This window comes from Panulirus ornatus, chromosome 46 (genome assembly GCF_036320965.1).
Source record: "Panulirus ornatus isolate Po-2019 chromosome 46, ASM3632096v1, whole genome shotgun sequence".
Lineage (NCBI taxonomy): Eukaryota > Metazoa > Arthropoda > Malacostraca > Decapoda > Palinuridae > Panulirus > Panulirus ornatus.
The window spans coordinates 30,742,771-30,764,863 of NC_092269.1; the positions used below are offsets into that span (position 1 = coordinate 30,742,771).

Here is a 22,093-nt window from a genome sequence, read left to right on the forward strand (position 1 = left end):
TATAGTATTCCATTAGCCACTTTGCTTCTATGTACTAATGTCACATTAGCATTCTCAGTTTGAGTTGCACAGCCCATTACAACCTTACATACCTGATTTTTTTTTTTTTTTTTTTTTTTTTTTTTTTTGCTGTCTCCCGCGTTTGCGAGGTAGCACAAGGAAACAGACGAAAGAAATGGCCCAACCCACCCCCATACCTGATGTCTCACATTATTGCCTGTTGTTGCTAAAGCTCAGACTGTTTGCATGCTTTCCACTATTTAAAGTACTGTCATACTCAAATTTTCAAATCTGTTTATGTCCATTAAAGTGAAGTGTACAGCTATCAAATATCAATATCTAAGAACTCAATATCTGCCTTCTTGTATAAAAACATCCCTTTCTGCTTTGAAATAGGAATTTTCCATATAAAAATCACTAAACATTGGTCACATTACAATTCTGTGTACTGTGGCCCACGTAAAAGGTGATGTTGGACGTAAATATTTTTGAATTTTTGTTGTTGATTTATGCCTAATACAAGTGATAAACTGACAATGTGCTCTATTTTCATACTTGATTGCCTTAAAATTTACCTTTGTCTACAGTTTTACATTCCTATGACCTAAAGCATCTTAACATTTTGATTTTCCATATTTTTTTTCTCTACTAATTGTCAAACATTTCCCAATGCATGTCATTTGTGTTCTATGCTTTCCTTATGCTGACTTTCAGAAGTTGTTGAATAATCATGCATTCTTTTTGTGTGTTATAAGCTAAGCTATATCTTTCTTCTTTTCAGATCTTCGAACGAGCATGCAAGATGAATATTCGTGATAAAGTAGCAACTACATTCCAGAAACCTCATGGACTTTTTAAGTACTCTGATGATAAAATGTCTCAGTTCTGGAGTGTGATGTGACTTAGTCTTTCGAAGAAATTACTATATATTTTCTCTTACCTAACTGCTTCTTTTGCCTTAGCATGGCATCAGGACCAAAGAACAAGAGCCTCTTTTCAACACACTCATGTTATCTGTCCCGTATTATGCACAGAAACCAAAGCTTACCATACACAACCAATTCCTACTGACAGTTTCATCATTTGTGAATACTTTGATGATATGAAGGTTTTTGGAATTTCTAGAAATTTATCAATAAAATGGGTTTTGTAATGTGATGAATGGTTATTAAGCCAGACTTCTAGTTACTCTGCTTGAAATATTTCAAGTTGTGAAACAAAATTGTTTCTTTCTTTCATATTTGATTGCCAGTTCTCACATTAGCGAGGTAGCGCCAGGAACAGATGAAGAAAGACTACATTCGCTCACATTCCTTCTCTAGCTGTCATGTGTAATGCACAAAAACCACAGCTCCTTATCCACAACTAGGTCCCACAGACTTTTCCATGGTTTACCCCAGATGCTTCACTTGCCCTGATTCAGTCCACTGACAGCACATTGACCCCAGTATACCACATCGTTCCGATTCACTTTATCCTGTTCATGCCTTTCACCTTCCTGCATGTTCAGGTCCCAATCATCAAAATCTTTTTCACTCCATCCTTCCATCTTCAGTCTAATTTCCCTGTTCTCCATGTTCCTTCTACTTCAGACACATATATCCTCTTTGTCAACCTTCCTCACTCATTCTCTTCATATGTCCAAACATTTTGGTACACCCTCTTTTCTCTCTCAACCACACACTCTTTATAACCACGCATCTCTTTTACCCCTTCATCACTTACTCGATCAAACCATCCCACACCACATATTGTCCTCAAACATTTCATTTCCAACACATCCATCCTCCTGTGCACAGTCTTATCTATAACTCATGCCTCACATCCACAATAATATCACATGGACTACTGTTCATTCAAACATACCCTGTTTTTGCCCTCCCAGATAATGTTCTCTCTTTCCACACATTCTTCATTGCTTCCAGAACCTTTGCCTCCTTCCCAACCTTATGGTTCAGTTCTGGTTCCATAGTTCCATTCTCTGCCATATCCACTCTTAGATATCTAAAACCCTTTTCTCCAATTTCTCTCCATACAAACTTACACCCCAACTAACCTGTCCCTCAACCCTGCTGAACCTAATAACCGAGTTTTTTCACACTCACTCAACTTTCTCCTTTCACATACTCTTCCAAACTCAGTTACCAACTTCTGCAGTTTCTCACTTGAATCTGCCACCAGTGCTGTATCATCAGCAAACAACTTTGACACTTCCCAAGACCTTTCACCCCCTCTCTCCAAGACTCTCACATTTACCTCCCTCATCACCCAATCTATAAACAGTTTGAACAACCATGGGGACATCACACCCCTGCCGCAAACCATCCTTCACATGGAACCATTCACTTTCCTCTCTTCCTACTTGAACACAATTCTTACACCCATGATCAAAACTTCTCACTGCTTCCAGCAGCTTTCCTCCCACTCTGTATATTTTTAAGACCTTGCACAAAGAATCTCTATAAACCCTATCATATGCCTTCTCCAGATCCATAAATGCCACATACAAATCCATCTGTTTTTTCTAAGTATTTCTCACACACACTAAAATCAAGCAAACACCAGATCTACACATTCTCTACCACTTCAGAAACCACACTTCTCCTCCCCGGTCTGATGCTCTGTATATGCCTTCACCCTCTAAATCAGTACCCTCCCATACAACTTATCAGGTATACTCAACAAACTTACACATCTGTTGTTTGAACACTCACCTTTATACCCCTTGCCTTTACATAGTGGCACTATACATGCATTCCGCCAGCCCTCAGGCACCTCATCATGATCCATACTAACAATGAAAAATCATAACCAACAGTCACCCCTTTATTAATAAATTCAACTGCATTACCATCCACTCCATCCACCTTGCTGCATTTCATCATATGCAAGGCTTTCACTACCTCTCCCTTCTCAGCCAAACAACTCTATAAGACTCTCTCACTTTGCATATCATCCGAACCAAAGTACCTTACATCTGCCACTCTATCATCAAACACATTAAACAATCTTTTAAAATACTCACTTCATCACAGCTTGTTAACACTTCGCCTTTTTCCCTCTTCACTGATGTTTCCATTTGTTTTCTTTTTTTTGCACATTATTTACCTCCTTCCAATACATCTTATTCTCTTTGATGCTAACCCCAACTCTCCCTTGCCCTCTTTTCCAGCCCCTGCACCTTCCCCTTGACCTCCTGCCGCTTACTCTCGTAAATCTCCTAATCATTTGCACTCTTTCCCTCTAAGTACCACCCAAACACCTCTCTTTTCTCTTTCACTATTAACAGTACTACTTTATCTCACCACTTACTACCTTTTCTAACTTGTCCTTTTTGCATGCCACATGAATCTCTTGCACATGCCTTCACCTGCTTCCTTAAATATCTCCATTTCCTCACACTCACCCCTTGCTTCATATACTTTCATCTTCTGCCATTCTAAACTTGATCTCTCCTGGATTTTCTTCACATAGGGGAGAAAGAATACTGCCCATGTATTCCCTGCTTGTCGTAAAAGGCAACTAAGAGAGACAGGAACAGATGGCAGGAAATCCTGCCTTACTTATTACTATGTAAAAAAATGAACAGAGCAAGGTGCCAAGTGAAGAAATGACAAGCATATATGAAAAAAAAAGTCTTTTCCGAGCTCACTTACTTGTCAACACTCTTCTCCCTGACATTGTTTCCTTTTTTCAAAAACATCTTCAATTCTTCACTCTCACCTCCACAAGATAGTGAACAAACATCCCATCAGCTGCCCCTCTCAGCACATTTACATCCAAAAGTTCCACTTTTACTTATCTGTCAATTAATATGTAGTCTAATAGTGCCTGCTGACCATCTCTCCTACTTGCATACAAATACTTGTGTATGTCCCTCTTTTTAAAGAAAGGAGAGATAGGTAGTATGTTTGAGGAAAGAAACCTAGATATTCTGGCTCTGAGTGAAACGAAGCTCAAGGGTAAAGGGGAACAGTGGTTTGGGAAAGTCTTGGGAGTAAAGTCGGGTTGGTGAGAGGACAAGAGTAGCACTACAGGAGTAGCACTACAGGAGTAGCACTACTCCTGAAGTAGGAGTTGTGGGAGTATGTGAGAGTGTAAGAAGGTAAATTCTAGAATGGCTTGGGAACTGAAAGTGGATGGAGAGAGAGGGGTGATTATTGATGCCTATGCACCTGGTCATGAGAAGAAAGATCAAGAGAGGCAAGTGTTTTGGGAGCAGCTGAGAGAGTGTCTAAGCAGCTTTGGTGCACGAGACCAGGTTTTAGTGATGGGTGATTTAAATGCAAAGGTCAGTAATGTGGCAGTTGAGGGTATAATTGGTGTCCATGGGGTGTTCAGTGTTGTAAATGGAAATGGTGAAGAGCTTGTAGATTTGTGTGCTGAAAAAAGACTGGTGATTGGGAATATGTGGGTTAAAAAGAGAGATGTACATAAGTAAACGTATATGAGTTGGAGAGATGGTCAAAGGGCATTATTGGATTACGTATTAATTGATAGGCGTGTAAAAGAGAGACTTTTGGATGTTAATGTGCTGAAAGGGGCAGCTGGAGGGATGTCTGATCACTATCTTGAGGAGGTAAAGGTGAAGATTTGTAGAGGTTTTCACAAAAGAAGAGAATGTTGGGGAGAAAAGAGTGGTGAGAATAAGTGAGCCTGTAAAGGACACTCGTGTGAGGAAGTACCTGGATAGATTGAGTGTAGAATGGCAAAAGGTGAGAGCAAATGAAGTGAAAGGAGTGAGTGAGGAATGGGAAGTATTTAGGGATGCAGTAATGGCTTGCACAAAAGATGCACGTGGCATGAGAAAGATGGGAGATGGGCAGATTAGAAAGGGCAGTGAGTGGTGGAATGAAGAAGTAAGGTTGTTAGTGAAAGAGAAAAGGGACGAGTTTGGACAATACTTATAGGGAAGTAGGGCAAATAACTGGGAGATGTATAAAAGAAAAAGGCAGGTCAAGAGAAAGGTGCAAGGGCTGCAAAAAGAGGGCAAATGAGAGTTGGGGTGAGAGAGTATCATTAAATTCTAGGGAGAATAAAAAGATGTTTTGGAAGGAGGTAAATATTGTGTGTAAGACAAAAGAACAAATGGGAACATCAGTGAAGGGGGCAAGTGGGGAGATGATAACAGATGATAATGAAGTGAGGAGGAGATGGAGTGAGTATTTTGAAGGTTTGTTGAATGTGTTTGATGATAGAGTGGCAAATATATGGTGTTTTGGCCGGGGTGGTGTGAGAAGTTAAAGGGTCATGGAGAATGGTTTGGTAAAGATTGAAGAGGTAGTGAAATCCTTGCAGAAGATGAGATCCGCAAGGCAGGGGGTTTGGATGGTCTTGCAGTGGAATTTATTAAAAAAGAGGGTGACTGTGTTGTTAGTTGGTTGGCAAGGATATTCATTGTATGTATGGACCATGGTGAAGTCCCTGAGGATTGGCAGAATGCATGCATAGTACCATTGTACAAAGGCAAAGGGGATAAAGGTGAGTATCTAAACTACAGAGGCATAAATTTGTTGAGTATTCCTGGGAAATTATATGGGAGGGTATTGATTGAGAGGGTGAAGGCATGTACAGAGCATCAGATTGGGGAAGAGCAGTGTGGTTTTAGAAGTGGTAGGGGATGTGTGGATCGGGTATTTGCTTTGAAAAATGTATGCGAAAAATACTTAGAAAAACAGATGGATTTTTATGTAACATTTATGGATCTGGAGAAGGCATATGATAGTGTTGATAGAGATGCTTTGTGGAAGATTTTGAGAGTATAAAGTGTGGGAGGTAAGTTGCTGGAAGCAGTGATATATGGTGTGGGAGGTAAGTTGCTGGAAGCAGTGATAAAAGAGGGCAAATGAGAGTTGGGTTGACATAGTATTAAGCTACAGGGAAAATAACAAAATATTTTGGAAGGTAGTGAACAGTGTGAGGAGCTAATGACAGCATCACCGAATGGAGCAAATTGGGAGGATGTGAAAAGAAGATGGCACGAGTATTTTGAAAGACTGGTAAGACTGTTAAATATGTTAGATGTTAGAGTGGCTGACGTAAAGTGTTTGGGACATGAAGATTTGCAAAGTGAGAGTTATGGCAAATGGTTTGGTGAAAATGGATGAGTTGGTGAATGCATTGTTTAAGATGAAAATGGCAAAGCAGCAGAGTTCCAGTATACATAGTGCCATAATACAGAGGTAAGAACAGAAGTGAATGTTTACATTACAAGAATTAGTTTACAGAATGTACCTGGTAAGATGTATGGCACATGTATTAGATAGAAATAAAGTAACTGGTCCTGCATTTCACTGAATGTTTTTTTTTTCATACTTGATTGCTGTTTTCCGTGTTAGTGAGGTAACATCAGGAAACAAAGAAAGGCACATTCACTCACATGCACATATACACATATATACACACACACACATACAAATACATATACATGTATATACATACATACATATGTATACATAGACATACACTCATTCATACTTGTTTGCTGTCATCCATTCCTGACGCCACCCTGCCCCACAGGAAACCATCATAAATGCACGTAAGAAAAAACATATGTACATTTTTTCTTCTGCACCACACCTGATCGCTTCCCCTTATGTAAGTGAGGTAGCTCCAGGAAACAGACTAAGAAAGGCCACATCTGCTCACATCCATACTCAAGCTTTACATTTCCAATTCGGTCGCTCCATTCTACTTGTTCCCTCCACTTCTGACACGTATGTCCTCTTTGTCCACCTTTCCTCACTCATTCTCTCCATATGTCCAAACCATTTCAACATACCCTCTTCTGCTCTCTCAACCCCATTCTTTTTATTACCATACATCTTTCTTACCTTTTCACTGCTTACTTGATTTATTGATAAAAACATGAAAATATATTTTATCTATTTATCTATCTATTATACTTGATCGCCATTTCCCATGTCAGTGAGGTGGCACCAGTAAATAGAAGAATGACCCATCCAATCATATACATATATTCATATTTCATTTATATTTATTATACTTTGTTGCTGTTTCCCACGTGAGCGAGGTAGCGCAAGGAAATAGACAAAAGAATGGCCCAACACACCCACATACACATGTATATACATACACGTCCACACACTCACATATACATATCTATACATCTCAACGTATACATATATATACACACACAGACATATACATATATACACATGTGCGTAATTCATACTGTCTGCCCTTATTCATTCCCATTGCCACCCCTCCACACTTGAAATGACAACCCCCTCCCCCCGCATGTGCTGCAAGGTAGCGCTAGGAAAAGACAACAAAGGCCACATTCGTTCACACTCAGTCTTTAGCTGTCATACATGTACATATACATACACATAAATATCACTGGGAATGAATAAAGGTAGCAAGTATGAGTTATGTACATGTGTATATATGTATATGTCTGTGTACGTATATATATGTATATGTTGAAATGTATAGGTATGTATATGTGCGTGTGCGGACGTGTATGTGTATACATGTGTATGTGGGTGGGTTGGGCCATTCTTTCGTCTGTTTCCTTGTGCTACCTCGCTAACGCGGGAGACAGCGACAAAGTATAATAATAATAAAAAATATATCATAATTATTATCATTATTATTATACTTGATCGGCATTTCCCTCATTAGCGAGGTAGTGTCAGGAAACAGGTGAAGAATGGCGCATCCACTGACATACACATATATATATTGGAAAGGATCACAATTTTGCACGTGATCAAGTATATTCCTATGAGTCCATGGGGAAAATGAAACATGATAAGTTCTCAAGTGCACTTTCATGTAATGATCACATCATCAGGGGAGACACGATAGAAACATAACAGTCAGTTGATATACACGAGAAATATCATTAAATCTTCTATTATTAAATACACAAAGAATTATAATCTTAGTATAGGTGAAGGTCTATACAAATTGAATAACTTTATTGTTGATCAAATTTGTAAACAATTCACCTTCTTGTCCACATAACAAATTTATGATACACTCGTTGTGTGTCTTGGACAATCTCATGTTTACCAAATGGCATCCTAGCTACATCTCCGTTCTATATCAACTGACTGTTATAGTTCTTTCTTGTGTATCCCCTGATGATGTGGTTATTACACGAAAGTGCACTTGGAAACTTATCCTGTTTCATTTTTCCTATGGACTATAGGAACATGTATACATAAACATGCACATATACATACATATACATATCATACACATATACATACACCTACACAGACATATGCATATATACACATACTTGCTTGCCTTCATCCATTCCTATTGCTACCCCCTGCTTCAGCGAGGTAGTTCCAGGAAAACAGACAAAAAGGCCACTTTCGTTCATGCCCAGTCTCTAGCTGTCATGTGTAATGCCCCGAAACCACAGCTCCCTATCCACATTCAGGCCCCACAGACCTTTTTATGGTTTACCCCAGACATTTCACATGCCCTGGTTCAGTCCATTGACAGCAACATATATGCATATATGCTTATTTATTTTCATATTTCAAATAAAACCTAAAAATAAAATACAGTGTACTGTAACCTTTTAAACAAAACAGCATCATACGTGGAAACTGATATCCTGCAGTTGTTTGTTGTTGTTATTGTTTAACAACTAATACAAGTATTCTGCTGATGCTACTGTGCTGCTTAGTTACCCTAAACACATAACTTTTTACTGTCAAGTACTTAAGTGTGAATAAGTGTACGAAAATAATTGCTTAGCAGCTGCATATTAATTCAGAGTTGGGAAGGAAGTTGATGCCAAACATCTTAGCTGGTTTAGTTACACAACCTTTGTTTCATGTGCAAAATTGTTAAAAATATTGTATAAATCACCTTAAGGCTATGTGTATAAGATGTATATGAAACAAAATGGATTTTGTTTAGACTTATACAGCAAATATTCCAAAATATAAAAAAAAAAAATCTGAAACACTTCTGGTCCCAGGCATTTTGGATGAAGGATACTCAATCTGTATAAAGACTTGCATTATTATCTAATTGCAAAATGTATTTAGAGGCTCTATACATAAGAAATACATGAGTATCAGCATTACAGTCATATAATACAAAATTTATGCTGGTCCTATTAACTTTACAAACATTGGGTCATGTTACTTCATTTTCATCAAGTTTTGAATATATTCATGCCTGAGATATGTAAAAGAGAGTATGCCTGACCTCTAAACAAGAAAATATATATGGGTAAAGGTAACCTGACAAAAACTAGTTAAGATGGGTTTCATTGGGAATATGAGCTGCAGACACAATTGTAAATAAATGTACAAATATTATGTTCATCCTCTTCAGAGATCACTAGTGAAGTTTCCAGTAAATTAACTTGGATCATTTCTAAAATGCAGTTATGAAAAATCTACTGATTCTTTACCGACACTCAGTGTCTTTAGTAGCACTATAACTGGGTTAAATCTCAGCATTTTTGCACACTGTTCTCAAAATATCCCACACTGTAGCAGTCCTAGCTTGCTTAGCTTGGGTATAATGTCTACATATTTCATGACTAAAATTATCATAAGGTTGTTTAACAATCTTTTCATTTCCTCAGTGAGGATGGTACATGTCCTACAGTTTGCTCATGGTTCAAGTTACTTCAATGCATTCAGCAAAAGCTTAAGCTGAACCACAGGAAATTACCGTAGCTTCTTCTGGTTTGTGTTTTTGAATTTGGGACCATTGACCTAATGCACTGCATGGAGCATCAAGTAATATCCAACTGAATGAAGATGGCTAATATGGTGGTGCGAGATATAATTTTGATCCTCACCACCACAACATAATTCACACATATCTTTACCATTAAGTAAGTTTTAGCATATTTGTATTATCAAATCTATGTGCAGTTATCTTTGAGATGTTTAGGATTTTGCGTTTGATATAATTTCATCAGTTTTACTCAGTGACCTTTCAATGGCAATGACAAATCCTGTATTGTATGTAAGTGATGCAGTACATGTTTTCCCACCAAGGGGTGCACACGTACCAAGCAGTTTTGCTTGTTTATCTGCCTAAAAATTGTGATCACATAATACCGATAATAAGTTTTCAGGAACAAATAAGAGAATACCAAACCAGGGGAGTCAGATATCTTATTTCAATGAAACTGTCAATCCAATACCTTCTGGAATCTTTAAGATCTTTCCAAATCAATCTACACACTTTTTCTTCCATCTATATTCTTTGGAATTCACTGAAAATCATACAAATAAGAGTCATTATCGTGCTATAAGCTAACAGGAAACAATGAGATAGAAACATGCAGCATTATGATGTACTCCTTTGAGTTAGTGAACTCATGAAAACTTTTGAATACTATTTATTTAACAAATGGGAATACTAAATATAATTTACAGATGTATATACAGGCCCTACAGAAGACATATCATAATCAAATTTTTGACAAATAAGAAAATGATAAATAATAAATATCTTGCCAGACCTATATAAAAAAGAAGCTATAAGAAGGGAGTGAATAAAGGTAATCTGACATAAAAACTGGGTGATATGTTCATTTGATGCTAAAAGTTGAGGAAGTGTCTATAAGTAAATGTGCTCATAAGAGTTTAAGATATGCCTTCAGCCCCTTTTGATATAATTCTATGATTGTATCTTTTACATTCTTTAGAGAGATAGGTAGTAAGTATGAGGAAAGGAACCTGGATGTTTTGGCTCTGAGTGGTTTGGGAATGTTTTGGGAATAAAGTCAGGGGTTGGTTAGAGGACAAGAGCAAGGGAAAGGAGTAGCACTACTGAAACAGGAGTGGTGGGAGCATGTGATAGAGTGTAAGAAAGTAAACTCTAGATTGTTATGGGTAAAACTGAAAGTGGATGGAGAGAGATGGGTGATTATTGGTGCCTATGCTCCTGGGCATGAGAAGAAAGATCATGAGACGCAAGTGTTTTGGGAGCAGCTGAGTGAGTGTGTTAGTAATTTTGATGCACGAGACCAGGTTATAGTGATGGGTGATTTGAATGCAAAGGTGAATAATGTGGCAGTTGAGGGAATAATTGGTGTTCGTGGGGTGTCCAGCGTTGTAAATGGAAATGAAGAGCTTGTAGATTTATGTGCTGAAAAAGGACTGGTGATTGGGAATACCTGGTTTAAAAAGAGAGATATACATAATTATACACATGTAAGTAGGAGAGATGGCTAGAGAGCATTATTGGATTACGCGTTAATTGGTAGGCACGCGCGAGAGACTTTTGGATGTTATATGCTGAGAGGTGCAAGTGGGGGGATGTCTGATCATTATCTTGTGGAGGCGAAGGTGAATATCTGTAGAGATTTTCAGAAAAGAAGAGAGAATATTGGGGTAAAGAGAGTGGTGAGAGTAAGTGAGCTTGGGAAGGAGACTTGTGTGAGGAAGTACCAGGATAGACGAGTGTAGAATGGAAAATGGTGAGAGCAAAGGAAGTAAGGGGAGTGGGGGGGGGGGGGGAGGATGGGATGTATTTAGGGAAGCATTGATGGCTTGCACAAAAGATGCTTGTGGCATGAGAAGCATGGGAGGTGGGCAGATTAGAAAGGGTAGTGAGTGGTGGGATGAAGAAGTAAGATTATTAGTGAAAGAAGAGAGAGGCATTTGGATGAGTTTTGCAGAGAAATAGTGCAAATGACTGGGAGATGTATAAAAGTAAGAGACAGATCAAGAGAAAACTGTAAGAGGTGAAAAAGAGGGCAAATGAGAATTAAGGTGAGAGTATCATTAAATTCTAGGGAGAATAAAAAGATGTTTTGGAAGGAGGTAAATAAAGTGCGAAGACAAGAGAACAAATGGGAACATCGGTGATGGGGGCTAATGGGGAGGTAATAACAAGTAGGGGTGATGTGAGAAGGAAATGGAGTGAGTATTTTGAAGGTTTGTTGATGTGTTAGATGATAGAATGGCAGATATAGGGTGTTTTAGTCGAGGTGGTGTGCAAAGTGAGAGGGATAGGGAGAATGATTTGGTAAACAGAGAAGAGGTAGTAAAAGATTTACAGAAGATGAAAACCAGCAAGGCAGCAGGTTTGGATGGTATTGCAGTGGAATTTATTAAAAAAGGGGGTGACTGTTGTTGACTGGTTGGTAAGGATATTTAATGTATGTATCGCTCCTGGTGGGTTGCCTGAGGATTGGCAGAATGCATGCATAGTGCCATTGTACAAAGGCAAAGGGGATAAAGGTGAGTGCTCAAATTACAGAGGTATAAGTTTGTTGAGTATTCCTGGGAAATTATATGGGAGGGTATTGATTGAGAGGGTGAAGGCATGTACAGAGCATCAGATAGGGGAAGAGCAGTGTGCTTTCAGAAGTGGTAGAGGATGTGTGGATCAGGTATTTGCTTTGAAGAATGTTTGTGAGAAATACTTAGAAATACTTATGGATCTGGAGAAGGCATATGATAGAGTTGATAGAGATGCTCTGTGGAAGGTATTAAGAATATATGGTGTGGGAGGAAAGTTGCTAGAAGCAGTGAAAAGTTTTTATTGAGGATGTAAAGCAGTGAAGAGAGGAAAGTGATTGGTTCACAGTGAACGTTGGTTTGCGGCAGGAGTGCATGATGTCTCCATGGTTTTTTAATTTGTTTATAGATGGGGTTGTTAGGGAGGTGAATGCAAGAGCTTTGGAGAGAGGGGCAAGCATGCAGTTCGTTGTGGATGAGGGGGCTTGGGAAGATAGTCAGTTGTTGTTCACGGATGATACAGCGCTAGTGGCTGATTCGGGTGAGAAACTGCAGAAGCTGGTGACTGAGTTTGGTAAGGTGTGTGAAAGAAGAAAGCTGAGAGTAAATGTGAATAAAAACAGGGTTATTAGGTACAGTAGGGTTGAGGGACAAGTCAGTTGCGAGGTAAGTTTGAATGGAGAAAAACTGGAGGAAGTGAAGTGTTTTAGGTATCTGGGAGTGGATTTGGCAACAGATGGAACCGGGGAAGCAGAAGTGAGTCACAGGGTGGGGGAGGGGGCAAAAGTTCTTGGAGTGTTGAAAAATGTGGAAGATGAGAACATGATCTCAGAAAGCAAAAATGGGTATGTTTGAAGGAATAGTGGTACCGTCAATGTTATATGGTTGCGAGGTGTGGGCTATGGATAGAGTTGTGCTTAGGAGGGTGGATGTGTTGGAAATGAGATGTTTAAGGACAATATGTGGTGTGAGGTGGTTTGATCGAGTAAGTAATGAAAGGGTAAGAGATATGTGTTGTAATAAAAAGAGTGTGGTTGAGAGAGCAGAAGAGGGTGTTTTGAAATGGTTTGGTCACATAGAGAGAATGAGTGAGGAAAGATTGACAAAGAGGATATATGTGTCAGAGGTGGAGAGAATGAGGAGAAGTGGGAGACCAAATTGGAGGTGGAAAGATGGAGTGAAAAAGATTTTGAGCGATCAGGGCCGAAACATGCAGGAGGGTGAAAGGGTGAATTGGAACGACGTGGTATACCGGGGTCGACATGCTGTCAATGGATTGAACTAGGGCATGTGAAGCGTCTGGGGTAATCCATGGAAAGGTCTGTGGGGCCTGGATGTGCAAAGGGAGCTGTGGTTTCGGTGCATTATACATGACAGCTAGAGACTGAGTATGAACGAATGTGGCCTTTGTTGTCTTTTCCTAGCGCTACCTCACGCACATGCTGGGGAAGTAGGTTGTTATTCCGTGTTTGGCAGGGTGGCGATGGAAATGAATAAAGGCAGACTATGAATTATGTACAAGTGTATATACGTATATGTCTGTGTGTGTATATATATGTATACATTGAGATGTATAGGTATGTATATTTGTGTGTGTGGATGTGTATGTATATACATGTGTTTGTGGATGGGTTGGGCCATTCTTTCGTCTGTTTCTTTGCGCTACCTCACTAACGCGGGAGACAGCGACAAAGTAAAATAAATAAATAAATGTGTCTGTGTATGTATATATATATGTATACGTCGAAATGTATAGGTATGCACATGTGCATGTGTGGACGTGTATGTGTATGCATGTGTATGTGGGTGGGTTGGGCCATTCTATCGTCTGTTTCCTTTCGCTAAAGCGGGAGACAGCGACAAAGTATAATAAAAAATAAATAAATAGATATCACTGCCTCTGATTAAGATATATGATTATATTTTTTTAAATGCAGCTATGAAGAAACCTATAGTATCTTCATCGACAGTCTTAGTGTTTATAGCAGTGCTCGGAAGTGGGTGAAATCTCTGCACTTTTTCACACTGTTCTCTGTTTAGCCCACAGTGTAGCATTCCTGGTTTTCCGAGCTTGGGCACAGTGTCTACAAGTTCCATTTCTTGAAAAGTATCTAAAAGCCACTTAACATTCTTCTCATTTTCCTCAGTGAGAATGGTACATGTGCTATATACAAGTTTACCTCCTGGTTCAAGTAACTTCACTGCATTCTGCAGAAGCTTACGCTGAACAACTGGAAATGATTGTAGTTCCTTTTGCTTCATTTTGGTTTGAATCTGAGGTCGCTGACCTAATGCACTACATGGAGCATCAAGTAATATCCATTTGAATGAGCATGGCTTATACGGTGGTGCATACGATATAAATCCTTGATCTTCCCTGTCACTATGTGTTTCACATGTGTTTTTACAACTTAAGTCTGCTTTAACACATAAATTTGTACTATCATGTTTATAGGCTACAATGTTTGAGAGGTCTAGTTTTTTTGCATTGGAAATAATTTGGTCAACTTTATTCTGTGACCTATCAATGGCAATGACAAGTCCTGTGTTGCACATGAGTGATGCTATGTGTGTTGTTTTCCCACCTGGGGCTGCACACATATCTAATACTTTTGATTGTTTATCAGGTTTAAGAATGTGACCACATAATACTGATGGTAAGTTCTGGAGGATTAACAAATCTGAGAGAAACCCTCCTAAGCTTGGAAAATCAAATATCTGCTCTTTCAGTGAAACTGCTAATCCAGTACCTTTTGGATTTTTAAAAAGATCTTTCCTACCCTGTATGGATGTACCGTTACCGATAAACATCTTCCGACCACTGAAAACCTTGCATCCCCTTAAACAAGAATCATCTAAGTCAGCATACACAGCCACTGATTCTCCAACTCGAAGGTCCGGTGAGGCTCCTAAAACACCAGGAGCATATACCTCTGCTCCACGTAGTACTGCTGAGCCACACATTCGTCCAACTACTACTTCTTTAGTTGCTGGTTGTACCTTATGAATACCAAAAGACTCTATAACTAGCAAATCTGGTAGTGTGTGATGTGGATAAACTAAAGGTAATGGAGTAGTTTTGCCCACATATTGATATCTGATATGCTCTTTAATAATGGTTAAAACTTCATTGAGAGTAGTATTCATCAAATTAACTCGAACAGTGGTAAACTTGGGTGGGATGGATAAAATACAGAGAGACTTGTCCAAATCACAGTTTAACTTAGTTTCTAAAATGTTTGATTCCTTGGTGCATAAATTAACATCTTGACTTCCACTGATATGATCTTGACAGCTCTGGGTGATGGGTCCCAAAGATTTTCTTATATACTCGGTTACTTCATCAGAGAGAGGGTTGAAGTCTCCAGGAACATACCACTGCTTGTTATCTGAACACATTGCTGGATCCATTTTTAAATTGCTAGAAGACAGCAGTTATAATTTTCATGTGTTGATTTAAGGAGCAGATGATCTGGGGCTCTGAAAAAAAGGAAATACCGTTATATGCTATATGTGGTGTATCTTCATGAGTGGTCAGTTTCCATGAGTACATAAAAGGAAAACGTTTATGCCTATGTGTGACCTCTTTTAGCATTCATTATCAGGTATGTATCACACATTTCTTTAGGCCTTATGCTCTACTCTCTCGCTAAACCCATATAGAGGTTGCTCTGGAAGTTCTTTTAAAAGTCAATAATGTTCCTAGCCATGTACTTGTGAAGAAACGTGCTACAGAAGAACTGAAAACATCATTTCCGTAACTTCCACAGTACCAGAAACTAAAAGGAACACCTATAAAGATTACCGCCTTTGAACAGAAAGGCAAGAGTTATGTAGATATGTTAAGTGTTCTCCAAACCTCTAGTGTCTAGTGCAAAGCTTGAGAAAGACTTTGTGTGTCAATACCAGAGTCTTGGGCTTTGAGGTCATGGTCCAAGAAAAGGCTAAGGTAGATTAAAAGAATCCAAGGAATAAGCAGAGGCACAGAACAAAGTTGAGGGAGTCTCAACACAAGGGTTACTAGTCCCACCAGGGGACTGTTAGCACCAATAAACCCTGACAAACACTCAGAATGAGAACATTGATCCAAGATAAGTTTCTTTTGCATCTGCCTTTACATCTAAATCTGGAGGAACATGAGTTAGGATTAATGTATTTGTTCTGGCAGCAAAATCATCTTAAGGTAGCACTCCTAAGGAAATGTTGTTCCCAATATCTTTGTTCCTATTGAACTTTATCTTAAGAAGGCATCTGCCCAGACAAAGCGCATACTTTGAGATATGGAACTTGGAGAAAAACGTTCTTGGAAATGTCCAGGCATAGAATTTTTTTTGGGCTAACTCAAGAGAGCTATTTGCAAAAGCCTCTGTTCATTAAGCACTGGACAGCCATGGTAATTCAGCCTATCAGCATTTCCCCATACTTGTTTATTGTAATTTTACTTCCTACATCTACCTTCCTTTTATTCACCTCCTTCCAGAATTACTCGTTACTCAAATCAAAACATTCATTTTTTCATCTTAATATCCTCATTTATTTTCATTTTACTGTAATATATCATACTTTTTTTTCTTTTACTTTAGTCGTATTGCTTTCTAGTCATAACTACCTCATTGCTATGCAGTTCCACAGGATGGTGGTTTCGTTGCTCACTATGAATTCATCCATGGGCCAACCTAGGGATGGAAGTCAGCTTATACATAGTCAACTCAGTTGTTCATCCTCTGCTTGGGGTTGGTTGATAAACAGGTGAAAACTATGATGCTTAGGGAAAGTCTGGTGTTAACATATGTGAAAGCAGATGAATCACTTCCAGAAATCAACAGAACCCAAAATACCTTCACCTGATCATCTAGGAACCAAGATATACCATAATTTTCATTGTCACAGTCAAAACATTAAAAAATATTGTCATCTGCTGCATCTTGCAACATGGTGAAGAATATGGACTGGGAGGCATCTGTGAATGTAACATCTTAACTACCAAATAATGTACACATAATGCTGAAATTAAGGTAAGTGTTGGCTACTTGGGTAGCTGAAGTCTTCATTTGTCCTGGTGATTCCTTAATATGTTTCAGTGACTTTTACTTCTTTAACTTAACACTTTCCCTGAACTTCATACCCAAAAGATCAGGTTCTTAAAATCTAAGGGATAATATTACAATGGCTAGCAGGATTCATCAAAAGAGAGCTTCTAGTTGTTGCCATGTTTATAATCAATAATGCATCAGAACAATCATTAAATTTGTTAATTTTATTCAAATTAGTTGTTGTCTCATTAGCATGTTATTTTTTTCTCTAATCAATATTTTAGGGGAGTTTTATCAACATTTGTGTTTGAAGACAATAATAAAGGCTAAAGCTAATTTCCAAAGATTTAAATAGGAAAAAAAAAAGCTCAAGTGTTGGGAGGGGAAGTAGAATTATTCACAAGAAGACGACACGCCAGTATCCAAACTGCTCATTCCATATCTTTTTATTTCTGCATGTATTACAGTAAGGTTAAAGTGAGCTAGGCTCAAGGAATAGAGAAGTGGAGCCCCCCAATTGGGGGTTTGGTTGATTCAACTATCTTAACACTTTTCCTGCACTTCAAAGCCTTCCTCACTTCCTTTCTAGATTTCATTTATTGATCTACTGACAAACTGTGTAGAATTGGAGGTACTACAATAATGAAGATTCCAATATTCCATTAGCTGGTTTTCTACAATCATGAAGCTTATTTTATTCCATTGGTTAGGTAGAAATAAAAAAAAAAGGGGTTTTCCTACTGACTCCTCCTCGGCTTAGATATTCAAATGAAAATTACATTCTTTTCTTAGAGACCAGAACACATATTCATAGAAATACCGATGGCCACCACAAATTTTCTTTTAAAGGTTATCAATTGATACCATGCTTGAAATTACTAGTACATCAATATAGCAGTTTTTGGTGGGCCAAAGAAATTGCTTTAGAATATAAATACTTTTATTCTGTAATGGTACTACAATGTGTGAAGAATGAAATAAGGAAGAACATGAATAATTTATATATATATATATATATATATATATATATATATATATATATATATATATATATATATATATATGCTGACAGGTAAGTCAACAGTGGGAAAGGCTATGAAAGAGTGGAAAATGGAGGGCTAAGAAAAAGGAAAAGGTTGGTATTACAAGGTTTCCGTGCTTCCATATTTCTAATATACCCAAGTTATAAGGTGGAAATGGAGGAAAACAAAGTTGTTGGCAAAATAACCCGTAGAAATATCTAAGTAGCTGAAAATAAAGTTTGTCAGAAATGACATCTGATGGCTTACAGTACATCAGATCACAGAGCTTATGTCATTCTTGAATCATACATAAAATAAAAGTCAACGACATTATGCCTCTCACAAAAAGCAAATCCAATTAGCCTTAAACATACAAGAATGTCACGAAGCCATATACGGAAAGTCAGAGAAACCTGCTACACTTCATATTTACACTAATTTATGTCCAAATCATGGAACGGGTATACGTATCATTCTCCTAAAATGATGTAATAGGTCGATACCTGTGGATAACTTATTAAATAACCTTCTCATGTTTATATTGTTATTTCCTTATCTCCATCCAAGGAGCATTGGAAAATAAGTACACCAAGACTCGAATATCATATGAGATTGACGTGATTGCTGGGAATGAAATCTGGCAATGATCATAATATTAGTTCTGCTGATAATTCATAGATGGCGGTAGTAGAAAATGCTATACAACGTCTTTATAGAGTAATTAGAAATGACCACATAGTTAAGTAACGTCATACGAAAATCTAAATTGCAATTCTTTCTCTCTCGCCGACAAATGTATTTCAAAAGTCCGTAATTATCAAATAAACGTTTGTCCATCCCTCATGATTTTGCTAGCCATCCCTCAATTCAGAAATGTTTCTGTTGGGAGGGGGGGGGGGTTCCTCTACAGTGCTGCCCTCTCGTGGTATCTGGCTGAAACTTCACACATAAACAATGACTCAGTCAGCTGACCTCTAACACCCACTTAGGTATTTACTTATCTTTTTTCTTTCTTGTTAACTTTTATTTTATCATCATTTAAGTAATTTATGAATATTGTAATAACAATTTGTGCTGAGGAGGTGTATTGTACACTGCAATGCATATATTATAATCATAAAAACAAACTGACATTTAGTAATTGGCAGTTCAGGCCTGCATGGCGTCCCTTTAAATCCTACACTTTAATCTTTTTCGCGCTGTGTCAGTGTGGCTCTCACAGAGAGTATGTCTTCCGCATTGTAATGCATAAATAACGATATGTGACGATGATTGATGATATCTTTGATAAATGACCGTGATTGTTAACGCAGAGTTGAATTTGATTCCCGGAATTTCCATTTTTCCTCGTACCCACTCCATTCCGTTCATTGCTATGAGCTTAAGGAAAAAGAAATCCAACGTTACACTGGAGAAAGTTTAAGCCATTCTGCTGATATCATCCGTAAGTACTTTAATTTTTGTCTTTGTGTGTGTGTGTGTGTGTGTGTGTGTGGTAACATTATGTTGTGTTCGAGAAATATTGTCTTATATGGAAACTTTAATCTAAATTTATGGTTCTACCTTCAGAGGAAAATCAGTAATTAAGGAGCAACTACAATTTTCATATGTAGTTGGAGGATTGGAACTTTTCGGGAATGTAGCGATTTATGTACTACGGGTCCAGTGTAGAGCTATGAATACATTTATTACTATCGTATGTATACATAAGTGTATAAGAATACCACTGTTGGTATTTTCTTATCGTGTCACTTGTGAAGAATCTAAGTACATTTGGTATATGTAAAATATTTTACTTCATATTTAATATCAGGTCCAGTAATGGTGGTGTATCTATATACGAACATGCTGCTTTAAGTAAGCACTTTCTACATTTCAATATATTTATAATCAGTTTCCTAAGATAATCTTTTCCCTTTAGTGTGTGATCATTTTTAGGTTTATATATGCTTGAAATGAAATTGGTCTCATGTATATAGTGTGAGTAATGTACCCTCATTCCTCCTTCGATTGGTTGGTTCCATGGGCTTTTGGACCTATCAACTTCCTAGGTCGTTAAGCCCGCCAGTGACAAGTTATAACTACCTAATGAGGTACCGGGAACACCTTCTTCAGGTATGCACGAGGATTCTTCTAAGAACTTCCGCCATACACGTTCACACTTCATACATGTGTTTTAAGGCCTTTCAGTTTGCAGGGCGTCAATCAAGGTTTTATGTAAGTTTGTACTCATGACTTGAGGAAATGTTTACCGTAAACACCTACTTCAGGTGTTAAGGTTGATTTTAAGGCCATACTATGACTCAATGATTGAACATGTGATTACTCATGGCTCTTATACCTTTAAGCCTTTAATCCCATCCCAACTACCCCCAAAAGGTCATTACATGAACGTCATCGGCATGGGGAAAGTCTTGACCACATCCTAACCCCATGTGGTCCCAATGGCTATTTTTAAATGCTAATTACTCTAGAGATGCCAACTAGGCGTTATAAGATTGATTGAAGGAGTTTCACGTCTTGGTAGTCATGTGTGGCCCGTATCTGCCTGCCAGACGCTGCACTGTTTGTTTGGCTCTGGCAGGGGCGATCTTGGTAACGTTGATCCCATGAAATTCTTTTTTTTTTTTTTCCCCTCCATTATACCTTGATGTTCATTGATGATGTGCCATTCTTTTCAGGCAGTCCACACGGGTGTGAGTGGCCATGGTCGGCGGTGTTCTATTTTTTTGCATGTTTTGCTTAAGGGATTGAGGTTATTTGAGGGGCTATAAATAGAGCGAGGGATTTAAAGGCTATAGGTTATTCTTTGACTGGGGTTGGGGTCGGGGTGTTGCTTCTGTCCCAGCTGCAGATTGTTGTTGTTGTGTGGGGGTTGTCAGGGAGGCCATTTTGCACCAAAGCTTTGGTAAAAGGACATGTATCATGTGGTTGATGTAGAAATGAGATGGTTTATAATCGTGGATAAAAAGGACTTGAAGTAAATGGAATCATGAAATGAGGGAAGATAATGGTAAGGGATCTGTCCTATATATCGGTGGATGATTTTTGAAGTGATGTATCAAATGTCAAGATATTTCCATCTAAACTAATTCCATAGCTAATTTTTTTTTTTTTTTGGTGTCAAGTGATTGACAATAAGTAAAAAAAAAAAATACATGGTATTATTGCATGTTCTTCCACACTTGCGTAGTTATGACTATGCTCCAATCAAAAGCGCCTCACACGTGCCTTTCCAGCTTAAGGTGACAGTGATCACGAGAAACTGGTGAATTCATGCTAGAAAATGTAAACATCAGGGAAAGGTAAACTAAAATGGTGTGATGAAAATTGATTATGTAATGCAATGACGGACCATTTTAAGCAAAAATGCCTTTTTGTAAAAATGATTAGGCAGTATCCTTGAAAGTGATTGGTTCCACGTATTCTGTTATTGCCTTGGTCGATTTTTTTATTTAAAGTTCAGGAACAAATAGTTGTCATAAGTGTGACAAAATGATTAATGAATTACAGGCATGAGGGTCATTACTGGATAAAGATTGCAATTTTTTAATGATATCCTCAAACTATTGATCAAAACAATCTGTTGTCCTCTGTCCCGATAAAATCATGAAAGCCAGCAAAGGTGCAGGAAGTTTAGACGATACATATGTAAGCCATTTGAAATGAGACATGTTTGAAATTTTCAACCATTTTTACTTTCACATGAAGTCCTGCATCATTTGAAAGGCATGAAGTCATGCAAGTTGAGAATCATTGTGATTAACGTATAACCTGCTTTATATGTGCAAACAGAGTCACAGCATTATTGATATCCTTTAGCCTCAGCTTTATT

The 22,093-nt window shown here is 38.1% G+C and overlaps 3 protein-coding genes across 15 annotated transcripts in view; 2 read left to right on the top strand and 1 right to left on the bottom strand.

The window, feature by feature from the left end:
• LOC139763182 (nucleolar complex protein 4 homolog A) overlaps positions 1–10,716 on the top strand; it is a 65,120-nt gene extending 54,404 nt beyond the window's left edge. For both annotated transcript variants that reach the window (XM_071688903.1, XM_071688902.1), the window contains exon 12: positions 782–10,716. In XM_071688903.1, the coding sequence (XP_071545004.1) occupies positions 782–901 (120 nt within the window). In that variant the 3' untranslated portion in view covers positions 902–10,716. The remainder of the gene's footprint in view (positions 1–781) is intronic.
• LOC139763183 (tRNA (cytosine(72)-C(5))-methyltransferase NSUN6) lies at positions 8,995–18,836 on the bottom strand. 3 transcript variants are annotated; one of them, XM_071688904.1, is made up of 3 exons: positions 18,762–18,823; positions 16,813–16,879; positions 8,995–15,683 (listed from the first exon to the last, which is right to left on the bottom strand). In XM_071688904.1, exon 3 carries the CDS (start codon positions 15,612–15,614, stop codon positions 14,121–14,123), a length of 1,494 nt encoding a protein of 497 aa, XP_071545005.1. In that variant the 5' UTR covers positions 15,615–15,683; positions 16,813–16,879; positions 18,762–18,823; the 3' UTR covers positions 8,995–14,120. The 3 variants fall into 3 exon arrangements, with proteins under 3 accessions (XP_071545005.1, XP_071545006.1, XP_071545007.1); XM_071688905.1 differs by lacking the exon at positions 16,813–16,879 and having other exon boundaries at positions 18,762–18,836; XM_071688906.1 differs by lacking the exon at positions 16,813–16,879 and having other exon boundaries at positions 18,692–18,831.
• Positions 18,837–19,462: 626 nt separating this feature from the next.
• Positions 19,463–22,093, top strand: part of LOC139763185 (NEDD8-conjugating enzyme UBE2F-like) — a 169,064-nt gene continuing 166,433 nt past the window's right edge. For 5 of the 10 annotated variants that reach the window (XR_011716054.1, XM_071688916.1, XM_071688909.1 and 2 more), the window contains exon 1: positions 20,750–20,853. The gene's annotated coding sequence lies outside the window, so the exon portion shown is untranslated. Of the gene's footprint in view, positions 19,703–20,309; positions 20,476–20,749; positions 20,854–20,931; positions 20,955–21,120; positions 21,272–22,093 lie in introns of those variants that run through there. The other 5 variants (XM_071688911.1, XM_071688912.1, XM_071688910.1 and 2 more) reach the window with 5 other exon arrangements.